Source organism: Bos mutus, chromosome 10 (genome assembly GCF_027580195.1).
Source record: "Bos mutus isolate GX-2022 chromosome 10, NWIPB_WYAK_1.1, whole genome shotgun sequence".
In the NCBI taxonomy this organism is placed as follows: Eukaryota; Metazoa; Chordata; class Mammalia; order Artiodactyla; family Bovidae; genus Bos; species Bos mutus.
In genome coordinates, this window is record NC_091626.1 from 72,583,244 (window position 1) to 72,595,883 (window position 12,640).

General features: G+C 42.3%; 1 protein-coding gene across 2 annotated transcripts in view; it reads left to right on the plus strand.

Annotated features, from left to right (window-relative positions):
- The first annotated feature begins 7,534 nt into the window (after nt 1–7,534).
- Nucleotides 7,535–12,640, plus strand: part of GPR176 (G protein-coupled receptor 176) — a 123,094-nt gene continuing 117,988 nt past the window's right edge. The window contains exons 1-3 of one of the 2 annotated variants that reach the window (XM_070378247.1): nt 8,494–8,608; nt 10,364–10,398; nt 11,530–11,579. Coding sequence is in view for 1 of the 2 variants with exons in the window: in XM_005888931.2 (XP_005888993.1) it covers nt 8,437–8,608 (172 nt within the window). In the remaining variant the exon portion in view is untranslated. Of the gene's footprint in view, nt 8,609–10,363; nt 10,399–11,529; nt 11,580–12,640 lie in introns of both variants that reach the window. The other variant, XM_005888931.2, reaches the window with a different exon arrangement.

Sequence of the window (12,640 nt, forward strand, 5' to 3'; positions counted from 1 at the left end):
AAACAAACTGAGATGTATCAATAAAATCAACAGAACACTATTCAGCAATAAAAAGAAATATGCTATGTATAGTAATAACATGGATGAATCTCAAAATAATTTTTCTGAGAGAATCCAGACAAAAGAGTACATACTGTATGATTCCACTTATAAAAAACTCTAAGAACAAACAAACTTAGTGATAGAAAGAAGGTAAGTGATTGCCCGGGGTTAGATGACAGAAGTGAGCCATAAGAAGGGATTCCAGAAGAATGGAGTGATGGATGTATTCATTATCTTAATTATGATGATAGCTTCACAGGTGTTTGCATATATCAAAACCGATCAAACTGTACAATATATGCAATTTATTGTTATGTCAGTTATACCCTTCCCAGGAGTGTTAGTGGTAAAGAACCCACCTGCCAGTTCAGGAGATGCAAGAGACTTGGGTTCAATCCCTGGGTTGGGAAGATCCCCTGAAGAAAGAAATGGCAAACCACTCCAGTATTCATGCCTGGAGATTCCCATGGACAGAGGAACCTGATGGGGTACAGTCCATGGGGTCACAAAGAGTCAGACACAACTGAGCAACTAATACTATTGTATGTCAGTTATACCCTAATAGTCTGTTAAAAGGAAGAGATTTGTTTTGTTTTGTTTTATAGTGCTTTGTATTAGGATCCAAACAAGGTCCACACGTTGTATTTGCTTGCCTTGCGTGAAATAACAGTAGGCTTCGGATCATTCGAAAGTAAAGACTGCCCCTTTGCCTGGCTTCCAGCAAATAACCTCTAAACTCTTGGAGCACTGAGACTGCTAAGTGTGTTTATAAATGGGCTTCACGTACAATTTTCGGGATACCCAAGATTTCCTTATTCTCTAACCCTTCCTTAAATCCTTAAATCAGTTCTCCAAGGAAGAGTCTCTATTTACCTGTGCCCTCCTTGTTTTTCCAAAGTATCAGTACATCTCCTGGACTTGCTGTTTACCCTCAATTTTCCAAGGGAAAACTCCCAGATTGTTGGTCATTGTCCCCAAATTTTAAAATTATAATCTCATTCATTCCTAAAGGATATTTTCACTGGAAATATATAGAATTTGGGGTCAGTGGTTCTTTTGTTTCAGCCCTTGAAAATGTTATGCCACTTCTTTCTGGCCTATGTAGTTTGAATTCAGTTCAGTTCCGTCGCTCAGTACCAACTCCCTGAATCCACCCAAACCAATGTCCATTGAGTCGGTAATGCCATCCAACCATCTCATCCTCTGTCATCCCCTTCTTCTCCTGCTTTCAATCTTTCCCAGCATCAGGGTCTTTTCAAATGAGTCAGCTCTTCGCATCAGGTGGCCAAAGTATTGGAGTTTTAGCTTCAACATCAGTCCTTTCAATGAATATTCAGGACTGATTTCCTTTAGGATAGACTGGTTGGAGCTCCTTGCAGTCCAAGGGACTCTCAAGAGTCTTCTCCAACACCACAGTTCAAAAACATCAATTCTTCTGTGTTCAGCTTTCTTTATAGTCCAACTCTCACATCCGTAGATGACCACTGGAAAAACCATAGCCTTGACCAGATGGACCTTTGTTGACAAAGTAATGTCTCTGCTTTTTAGTATGCTGTCTAGGTTGGTCATAACCTTTCTTCCAAAGAGTGAGCATCTTTTAATTTCATGGCTGCAGTCACCATCTGCAGTGATTTTGGAGCCCAGAAAAATAAAGTCAGCATCTCTACCATCATTCACATTGTTTTTCTCTATAGATAAAGTGGCATTTCACTATGGCTACTTTTAAAGATTTTTTTCTTTGTTTTAATGTCCAGAAGTTTGATTATAATGTGTCTTGGTATAGATTTCTTTGAGTTTATCCTGCTTAGAGCTCACTTAGCTTCTTGAATCTGTAGGCATATGATTTTTTCCAAATATGGGAAATCTTCATATTCAAATCACCTCTTTGAATACTTTTTCTGCCCTGCTCTGTTTAGGTTCTCCTTATAGGAAGTAAAAGCATTTACTTGTTGTTATAGCTCTCTCTGGCCTGGCAGGAGTAGGAAAGGCAATGTGGCTCCTGCTGCTCAAGAAAGTGTGAAATAAAAACTGCCCTTTTTTGGCATCACTTTGTGGGTATTTGTATGTAGCTACATATTTATATACCCAAATGAATCTTGTCCTTTAAATTATGGAATAAGTATGTATTTTTAATCCAAAACTGTGCCACTACTTCCCAGTCATACTGTATCTTCTCTTTTAGCAAAGAAGATACTGTCTTGCTCTCTTAATTCACCAGAATTGATCTTTGATAACTTTTGGCTCTTTCAAAAAATTTCAAATTTATTCTTAAAGAACATATTTGTCACCATCAGTGAAACAATGTTTCCTTTTATGATACAGAAAAGAATAGTCCAGCTTCTGAAGTTAATTATATAAGTTCAGTCAGTACAATTCAGTTCAGTTCAGTCACTCAGTCGTGTCCGACTCTTTGCCACCCCATGAACTGCAGCATGCTGGGCCTCCCTGTCCATCACCAACTCCCGGAGTCCACCCAAACCCATGTCCATTGAATCAGTGATACCATCCAACCATCTCATCCTCTGTCGTCCCCTTCTCCTCCTGCTTTCAATCTTTCCCAGCATCAGGGTCTTTTCAAATGAGTCGGCTCTTTGCATCAGGTGGCCAAACTATTGGAGTTTCAGCTTCAACATCAGTCCTTTCAATGAACACCCAGGACTGATCTCCTTTAGGATGGACTGGTTGGATCTCCTTGCAGTCCAAGGGACTCTCAAGGGTCTTCTCCAACACCACAGTTCAAAAACATCAATTCTTCTGTGTTCAGCTTTCTTTATAGTCCAACTCTCACATCTATACATGACCACTGGAAAAACCATAGCCTTGACCAGATGGACCTTTGTTGGCAAAGTAATGTCTCTGCTTTTTAATATGCTGTCTAGGTTGGTCATGACTTTCCTTCCAAGGAGCAAGTGTCTTTTAATTTCATGGCTGCAATCACCATCTGCAGTGATTTTGGAGCCCAGAAAAATAAAGTCAGCCACTGTTTCCACTGTTTCCCCATCTACTTGCCATGAAGTGATGGTAATTATAAAAATAAAGTATAAAAGAGAGTCCCCCTCAAAGTATTGAGAAATCATACTGTTCTTCAACAGTTAAACAATTTCCCAAGGTGACTTTTTTAAAGGTGATAATCAGATCAGATCAGATCAGTCGCTCAGTCGTGTCTGACTCTTTGTGACCCCATGAACTGCAGCACGCCAGGCCTCCCTGTCCGTCACCAACTCCCGGAGTTCACTGAGACTCACGTCCATCGAGTCAGTGATGCCATCCAGCCAACTCATCCTCTGTCGTCCCCTTCTCCTCCTGCCTCCAATCCCTCCCAGCATCAGAGTCTTTTCTAATGAGTCAACTCTTCGCATGAGGTGGCCAAAATATTGGAGTTTCAGCTTTAGCATCATTCCTTCCAAAGAAATCCCAGGGCTGATCTCCTTCAGAATGGACTGGTTGGATCTCCTTGTTATGGATATTTTATTTTTGGCATACTTGCTATTAAAAATTAATCAGGTTGCTTTATAATCACTAAGTGTATATGTGTGTGTGAAATTACTGAGGCTTTCTGGGGGAAGAGGTATTCAGTCTTTCACTTTCTAGGTATTCTGGATGAATTTAATGGCAATCTATAGGTACAATGACTATTACAGATTGAGAAACTGCATTAAGAATTATAGATGCGTATCAGTAGAAAACCATTTCCTAGTCCACATATTGAGATAATTTGGAATATGAAAAGGACTGTCTTAGGATCTTTTAAACAAATAATTGCTTTAATGATAATTTAACTTACACCAGACTAAAAACTATAAAGTAAATGTATTTAACCCAATAGTGTAAAAGCTAAATCCTGAACTTCTAAATCTTCAAACAAAGTTTCTCTGAAAGCCAATTGTGTCCTTTGTTAGTAGCAAAATAAGTGGTTCTTCCATTTTTTAAAAATACAGGACTTGTTCAGCAGTATTTTATTCATGTCTACAAAGATAGAATTGTTTAAAATGTTGACAGATAATGCTTTTTTTTAATATTTGTCATCTTTAAACATCAGTAAACAGGATTCAATCTTACATAGTTATGCTTTATTGATTTCCTATGATGTGCCAGGTACTGTTAGAGATTTTCATTAATTTAGTATTTTATTGTTCTTTGGAAGGAATGATGCTAAAGCTGAAACTCCAGTACTTTGGCCACCTCATGCGAAGAGTTGACTCATTGGAAAAGACTCTGATGCTGGGAGGGACTGGGGGCAGGAGGAGAAGGGGATGACAGAGGATGAGATGGCTGGATGGCATCACCGACTCGATGGACAAGAGTTTGGGTGAACTCCAGGAGTTGGTGATGGACAGGGAGGCCTGGCGTGCTGCAATTCATGGGGTCGCAAAGAGTCGCACATGACTGAGCGACTGAACTGAACTGAACTGAACTAGTATTTTATTGTCCTCTAAACAGCCTTGCAAAATAGGCATTCTTTATCCCTATTTGATGGAGGAGGAAACTGTGCTTAGAGAGGTCATGTAACTGCCCAGTGTCACAAGTAGAAATGGGGCGATAGTCATTAAAACCCAGGTCCAACTGACACCATCATGTCTCTCCTCCTTGCCCCCTCCCCCATATTATACTCTTTCCCTTGAGGGAGTTGGTAGGTTTGTCTGTGTAAAGAGACAATCTGAGTATGCTAAGCTTAAATACTCCCCAAAGAAGCTATTTAAATGACAAATTTATTGGAGACCGGTAGGTTTTTGGACATGAAAAATCCAATAATTTAATTCAGAGATGCCCAGGGGCTTTATTATGAGCTACCACTTTCATTTTACAAGCACCTAGGATATCCTTATTGCTACCAATATACACAGATTTTTTTTTTAAAGTCCTGACTCACCTTCTATTCTCCAGAAATAAAGTCTATGCTCTCTTAAATATGCAGGCCCCAGTTTTCAGGATTCTATCTGCCAGGATAGCCTGGTTTATGCCCTGATAATGAGCAGCTCCAAAAATCTTGGTTGTTTAGTATAATAAATATTTATTTCTTGCTTATATAAAATTTTTGTTATGTCTGGGTGGATCTTGAGGGCATCTGCAATACCCACCCTCCCAATATGGTGACTCAGAAGCACAGGCTGCTTCAGTATTTCAGCTCTTCCAGTTCAACACAAGTCCCCTTCCACAATCACAATGGAAGGCAGCAGAGAGACTTGAGAATCACAACCAGCTTTTCACTACCACTGCCCAGAAATGATTTGTCACTTCTGCTTACATATCATTAGTTATTGTTGTCACATGACCTTGCCCATCTGCAGGGGCAGATAAAAACAGTTTTCTGTATGCCGATAAGGCTTAGACAGTCTAGAATCTGCTTGCAATGCAGGAGACCTGGGTTCTATGCCTGAGTCAGGAAGATCCCCTGGAGAAGGAAATGGCAACCTGCTCCAGTATTCTTGCCTGGGAAATTCCATGTACAGAGGAACCTGGTGGGCTGCAGTCCACGGGGTCACAAAAGAGTTGGACATGACTTAGTGACTAAACAATAACTACAAATGCCGAAAAGAAGGAGAATGAGATACCACTGAACACTAGTGATGTTTGCATAATAACCTGAATTGTCTATGTCTGTTGTATAAGTATAGTAATAGCCATTTGGAAATAGAACTACTTAGTCCAGATGAGTAGCCAGCAGCCATAAGGATACCTCTTTTCTTAGCACACTGCTGCTTGGGTTTACTAATGCAAAACACTCCCAGCTTTTTTCTTCTTTCCACCTTTAGTGCAAGGCCATGCAGGGACATGTGACAGTGCAGTGTTGGGGACACGAGGGAGGAGGAAGAGACAATCAATGATGAAAGGGAAGAAGGAAGGGGGCAATAAAACTCATAGGCTCCTCCTTACTTCCCCCCAACCTTCCCCTTGGTCTTTGCAGTTATCTCCAGTCCTATTCCATCTCTTCTTTCCCTTACCCAAGTCTCTTCCTGCTCTTTGATACATAGCCAAGAAAGTTGGAATCCAGGAATTCTTTTGAACATAAATGGATCCTATATCTTTCTATAGGTATGGAAATACTTATCAGCACCCATATGCTAACACTGGGAAGACTGAAGAAGGTAGGTCTTCTGAGAGCCCTTTCAAGAAAAGTAATTAGGTGCAGAGGGAGGTGGGAGGGGGGTTCAAGAGGGAGCAGACACATGTATGCCTGAGGCTGATTCATGTTGATGTATGGCAAAACCCATCACAATATTGTAAAGTAATTATCCTCTGATTTAAATAAGAAAAAAAAGAAAAGTAATTAGGGTTACCAGGGAAAGAGAAGTAGCCCTATGGTGGCATGATTAGTCTTGAGACAACCAAGAAATAACTGTAATTTTAATCAATTCGTAAGTTATTGTCCTGGGACCTAGTCCTACCCAGCACTATGTCAAAGCCCTCTACTGTGTCCTTCACTTATTAAAAACAAAAAAAATAAGGTCAAACAGGCAAATTTTTAGTTGTCTTTTCATCTCATTTCTCCTTTTCTCTTTTCTCCCATCATCTGCTTGGATGCCATACCTGTTCCTTTTCCCATTAGGCTTCTCTGTGCCATTTTTTTCTCGTTTACTTGGTCATCCCACCTTGCTCACTCCTCAATCCCAGAATCCACCCTGTTGGGGTTGGGGGTGTGTGTGTGTGTGTCCCTACGGACTGCATCCTATGTGTGAATGTGTGTGTGTGTGTGTCCCTATGGACTGCATCCTATGTGTGAGTGTGTGTGTGAGTCCCTATGGGTGTGTGTGTGTGTGTGTGTGTGTGTGTGTGTGTGTGTGTCCCTAGGGACTGCATCGTGTGTGTGTGTGTGTGTGTGTGTGTGTGTGTGTGTGTGTGTCCCTAGGGACTGCATCCTATGTGTGTGTGTGTGTGTGTGTGTGTCCCTATGGGTTGTACCCTATACGTGTGTGACCCGTGGACTGTAGACCTCCAGGCTCCTCTGCCCATGTAATTTTCCAGGCAAGAATACTGGAGCGGGTTGCCATTTCCAACTACACAGAATCTTCCCCACCCAGAGATGGAACTCTAGTCTCTTATGCCTCTTGCATTGGCAAACGGATTCTTTACCACTGCACCACGAAATGGGACTAAATTAAAAGGCCCAGGAAACTAGTGCACTGGATTTCTAAATCCCATCTTTCTTAAATAACTTCAGCTACACCCAAGGCCTGATGGACGAGACTGGGCTCCGTGCCCAGGTGGCAACGACGACATGGAATTATCAGCCTCAGGCAGCCCCAGCTGAAGAGATAAAGAGTAGTTAACGACAGCATTAAAACATGCGAAGCCCCGGAGGAGAACCGGGCTTGTCCACCGAAGCCAGACCCGGCTCCTCAGTGCCTGCCATTCCCCGCCTAGGCTATCAGGATGGTTGGTGGGAGGGGGGGCAAGATGGCGCCGTCCTTCCCCTCTCCTAGGCTGAGCGTGAGGGCGGGGCCGCGCGCGTCACGTGACCGCGCTCGCGAGCGGCGCGCTCCCCATTGCCCCAGGCGCACGGCAGGAGTCCGGTGCCTTCGCAAACGGTGGCTCTGCACTTCTAGGGGTGTCTTCTCGTGTCCCCGCAAAGTCTGGAGTCTCTCTCGCTGCAGCTGAGAGCCGGAGCGGGTCCAGGAAACGGGGCACTGGGCCGTGCAGAAGCAAAAGGGCTGCAGAACAAGATCCCTGCAGCTCGCTCTGAGGCAGGAGGTCTGAGCACTCAGCGAGGGGCTGGGCAGGAGACCTCGCGGGCATTCTGAGGGACAACTGGGCCGGGCGTTGAGGGCGAGGCTGTTGGAGAGGTTCAGAGCTTTTCACCCTGACCATGAGCGCTGTGAGGGGCTCCAGGGTCCTCTCGGGACTCCAAGCGTTTGACTTGGCCATTTTCCGGGTTTCCCATGGCCATCTAGCCTCGAAGCCAGCAGAACTGAAAAAGGGCTTCAGCCAAATGTTTTCTTCCCTCTGAGGAGAGGGCCTGAGTATGTCAGTCTGAGACTCGAGAGGACCTTCGGTGGTAGGAGCTGAGGTTGAAGAGGGCGGCGGGAGCAAAGAGCGCCCTCCTTGACTATCAGAAACCTGTGTTTCCCTCTCTGCTAAGTGGTCTTGGCGGAGCTGACCACCCAGGAGGGACGGACGACGCTTGGCGGGCTCTGACCGTGCCGCCTTCATGTGGCTGCTGACGGGGACCCGGGAGGGAGCGGGCATGGGGCGAAGCCTCGCCCTCTCAGCTCCCCGCCTCCCAGGAGTCGGGGCTGGCGATGTGGAGACCTGAGGGGACCCGCGGCTGCCCGGGGTTCTCCAGGACTCCACCAGGCACCCGAGCGTTCCTCCACGCCCGGGGCTGGAGAAGGTGGCGCCGGGGTCCCAGGCGAGCGCACGGGCGGGCGACGACTGAGCGGGAGCCCCAGCCTCGCCATGGGCCATAACGGTAGCTGGATTTCCAGAAATGCCAGCGAGCCACGCAACGCGTCCAGCGCCGAGGTGGCGGGCGCCAACCGCAGCGCGCTCGGGGAGTTGGGCGAGGCGCAGCTGTACCGCCAGTTCACCACCACCGTGCAAGTCGTCATCTTCATAGGCTCGCTGCTCGGTAAGCCGCCCGCCGGGGCGCCTCCCGGGTGGGCTTCCCCGAGAGCTCAGGCTGGGAGAGCCGGGATCGGGGGGTCGCTGGAGCCTCCTTGGGTTTCGGGATGCCTGGAAAAAGTGCAAATAGTTGAAGGCAGTTTAAGAATGCCAGGGTAACTGAAGGGAAGTTAAGCAGGGATGGTCGACTGCAGCGCCCAAGCTGGAAACAAGAGTTCCGGTAGGGTTTGGTCCAGAGTGGAGGACCAGTTGCCTGGTCCCGGCCGAGGTCAACCTCTCCAGGCGGCTTTTTGAGGACCGCTTTGGGATGGGCACGGGGTTGTGCCCATCATACTTAACATCCTGGGTACCATGGCGGGGCGCTGGCCCCGACCTCTTGTTTACAAATACAGAGCCACAAAGCTTCAGTTTTGTTGCTGATGACTGATGTGTTTTGCGCTCCTATCTATTCTTTGTATACATTTTTGTCCCCCCCGAACCTTATTTTGCACGCTTTAAAAAAAAATGGCTTACTTCTTCGGAACACCAACCTCCTGGTAAACAACCTTGTGGAGTTAAGCTCTGTGTTGCCTTCAGATATTTTTAAACCCCGAAACGAAAAAAATCCCAATATACTTTTCTCCCTAGGTTTTTTTTTTTTTTAAAGTACAGGATAAAGGCAGGAGAAAAAACACAAAACACTACACACAACAAATTTAGGAATACTTGTTGGGGGAGGAAAAGACCAACGAAATGAAATGAGTGGTTAGTAAAAATATTAGTGCACTAATGTGAGAATTACCTGAACTTATGGTAGCTACTCTTTCAATGATAAATGATAAATGAATATTCATTTTTGTCTCTGCTTTTTAATATGCTGTCTACGTTTGTCAAAGCTTTTCTTCCATTTTGTTGTTCATGTTGCATATTACTTGTAAATATGTGGCTTCCTTTCAAATATAAATTCTCTGATAATGGCATTTAAAGGTTGTGAAAAGATTGTAATTATGTGTGATATTATGGCCAAGAGCAGTCTTAAAGTTTCAAAGTAGGAATGGATTACTTTTTTGTAGACACCTGTGAATTTCCATGGAAACCAAGATCATTGACATCAAAAAGACCATGAAACATCAACTATACCCCAATTTAAAAGAAAAAGAAAGAATAACACACCGTAGTAAATAAAAAAACAGACTATGAAAGAATTGTTTTTAATTTCCTTATGTAACTTCTGTAATTGTCATCATCCTGTCCCATTTATCTTTCACTTTTTGTCATGAGGACGTTTTCAGGAGGTGACACTAATGGGCTATATATAGATTTATGTGTGTATGTTGTGTGTTTTTATGAGTGGAATACATATGCACAATAACAAAGCAAAAGCTTGTGTCCCAAATATTTTCAATATTCACTTAACAAACAGTAAACACTGAACGCCAACTGGGTATCAGGCACAATGCACTACAGATTTTTGAGAGTTAAATTCTAGTATTGCCACATTTACTTAAAGAGTAGATTATTATTGGGGAGGCAGTAGAAGTGGCTGCATTTTTATTTCTGCATTTATTCTGCATATATATATATATGCAGAGAATATATATAGAGAATGTTTTGTTTTTTTCATTGGTAGCTTTAACCCTGAAGAAAGATGGTGCCTAGAGAAATTTTCTCAGAGGTTGAATCTAAAAACTTTAGTACTGTTGAAATAGAAAACAGCATGTATATAAAGGACAGAACCAACAATGCACAGTTAACTAATGCTTTGCTTCCCATGTACTTTCAGTTCTGGTAACTTGCATTGGATTCAAGAATTCCTAGGTAAATATGCCCTTAATTGAACTTTTTCCACATAGCACTTTAATTGACATGCAAAAACTGCTTTTATGGATATCTTCAAAGAGAAGACTGATTTTGCTCCTGATCTTTGGTTTATACTTGACTTGACCTAGTCAGGATTCTCCCTTACACATGACTTAAGCCCTTCTGAGAGAGAATTCCATTTGCTCCTTTTTATTTTTTATAAGAAGTATAAATATGGTTAAATTTGTAGAAATTGAAAGTCAGAGAACTTGTGCAAACGTGAAAGGCATTTCTGGTTTTCATAAAAGCTTAGCTACGTAGCATTGCCCTGTGCACTTGTTACTGGTATTATTGGTTCATTGTTCTCTGAGGATTTGACCCATACAGACATGTCTATGTCATTAAATCCTGGTAAATGCCAGTTGAGGCTCTCAGAGCTTAAGTTCCAGAGCCACGTGTAGTCAGTTGCATGGCAAGTAAACTTGGGAAGCCTAGTTTCATGAAGCCCCAAAACAGAGAAAAATTATCCCAGAAGAATCTAGGATAAAAAGTAAACAGAAGAGTGAACAGTATTTGGAATAGCATATGACACTGATTTAATCTGCTTGTTTCCCTTGCCTCTAAACATGGGAGAATGAATTTTTCCCTTTAAGTAAATTCAAATATACTTCCCATATTGTCAACATAGATTTTTTTGTTGGGATTTCCAGAAACCTGCTATATGTGAAAATTTCTTTGTACTGTTGACATCTTACAGCTTCTTTTGAAAACTGTTTTAGTGCCTTGTATGAGAAAAAATAACGTCAAGGAATAGCTATAATATTTCAACTCTAGAGAACATTATTTGCTGTGTTGAAAATGAACTCGAGAATTGTATATAATATTATTCAAATAATGCCTTTTGAAGGTTTATGTGAGTGTCTCTCAGCCTTTTTGTGCAACATCTTGGGATGTCTTCAGATATACTGTAGATGTTGAAAGAGAATCAAATAGTTTAGTTTGCCCTTTGATAAATATATAGCATTAGTAGTGAGCAATGTGAAATCAAAGACAAAAAAAGAATTGGAACCATCATTTCCAATAAATGTCTTGGATCTAACTCCTCAGAGTTGATCTTTTTCTTTTCCCTTATTCTCTTTGGATTCACAGTCCAAGGACCTGGAGAGCTGGACCCATTCTGGTGCTTTGACTTGAAAAAGGTCAGTGGCTGTGACCTAGTGTATTGCCTCTCAGCTGCTTCTGGACAGATTGCCTCTTACCTGTTATTATCATCATTGGAGGCATTTAGATTTTTATAAATGAATTTGCTCTTATTTAAAGAAAATTAGCACTGTAGACAATAGCCAACAAGTGTGTATCCTACCCTGAAATTTATTTTAAAATAGAAAAATCAGCCTGCCGTCCTCTTGCCAAACCACCATATGTGCTGTTCTTAATTTTAACCTATCTCCCTTTTCTTTAGCAATAGTCTACTGTAAACAGACTATACCTATGTGAAGTTGATGACCTCAAATAAAGGTTCAAGTTGTCTGTTGTGTGATTTCTTGAGATGGTCATGGAAGTAATAATTTCAAAGGAAAGAGGGAGGGAAATTATATGTTGAATTGATTTGACCAATGATATGGAGAACACTATTTTTATTCATGATTGTCTGTAATCATTCAGCAAAATTATATGGAGTACCAGCAGTGTTCATGGCACTTATTTGACAGAGAAATATATTTGTGCTTTTGATACTAGTTGAAATTAACCAGTTAATAGCTGGATAGTTCTTGGAGCTCCTTAGTTAAATTTTTGAGAGAAACAATGTTACTGCTGGTTTGTGTTCATAAGGCAAGGATGTGTTCATTCATACAAGGATGATTTTTCATAATTATATACAATATAGTATGTTGGCCATAATTATAGCCAATAACAATGTAATATTAAGTCTGTATACATACATACATACATATATATGTATATATATATGTGGCTTCCCTGGTGACTCAGTGGTAAAGAATTCGCTTGCCAGTGCAGGAGATGCAAGAGACATGGGTTTAATCCCTAGGTCAGGAAGATCTCTTGGAGTAGGAAATGGCAACCTACTTCAGTATCCTTGCCTGGAAAGTTCCCTGGATGGAGAAGCCTGGCAATCCACAGTCCATGAGGCCACCAAGAGTCAGACACAACTGAGCATGCATACACACACACACACACACACACACACACACACACACACACTATATATGATAGTAAATATGATAATATATATGATACT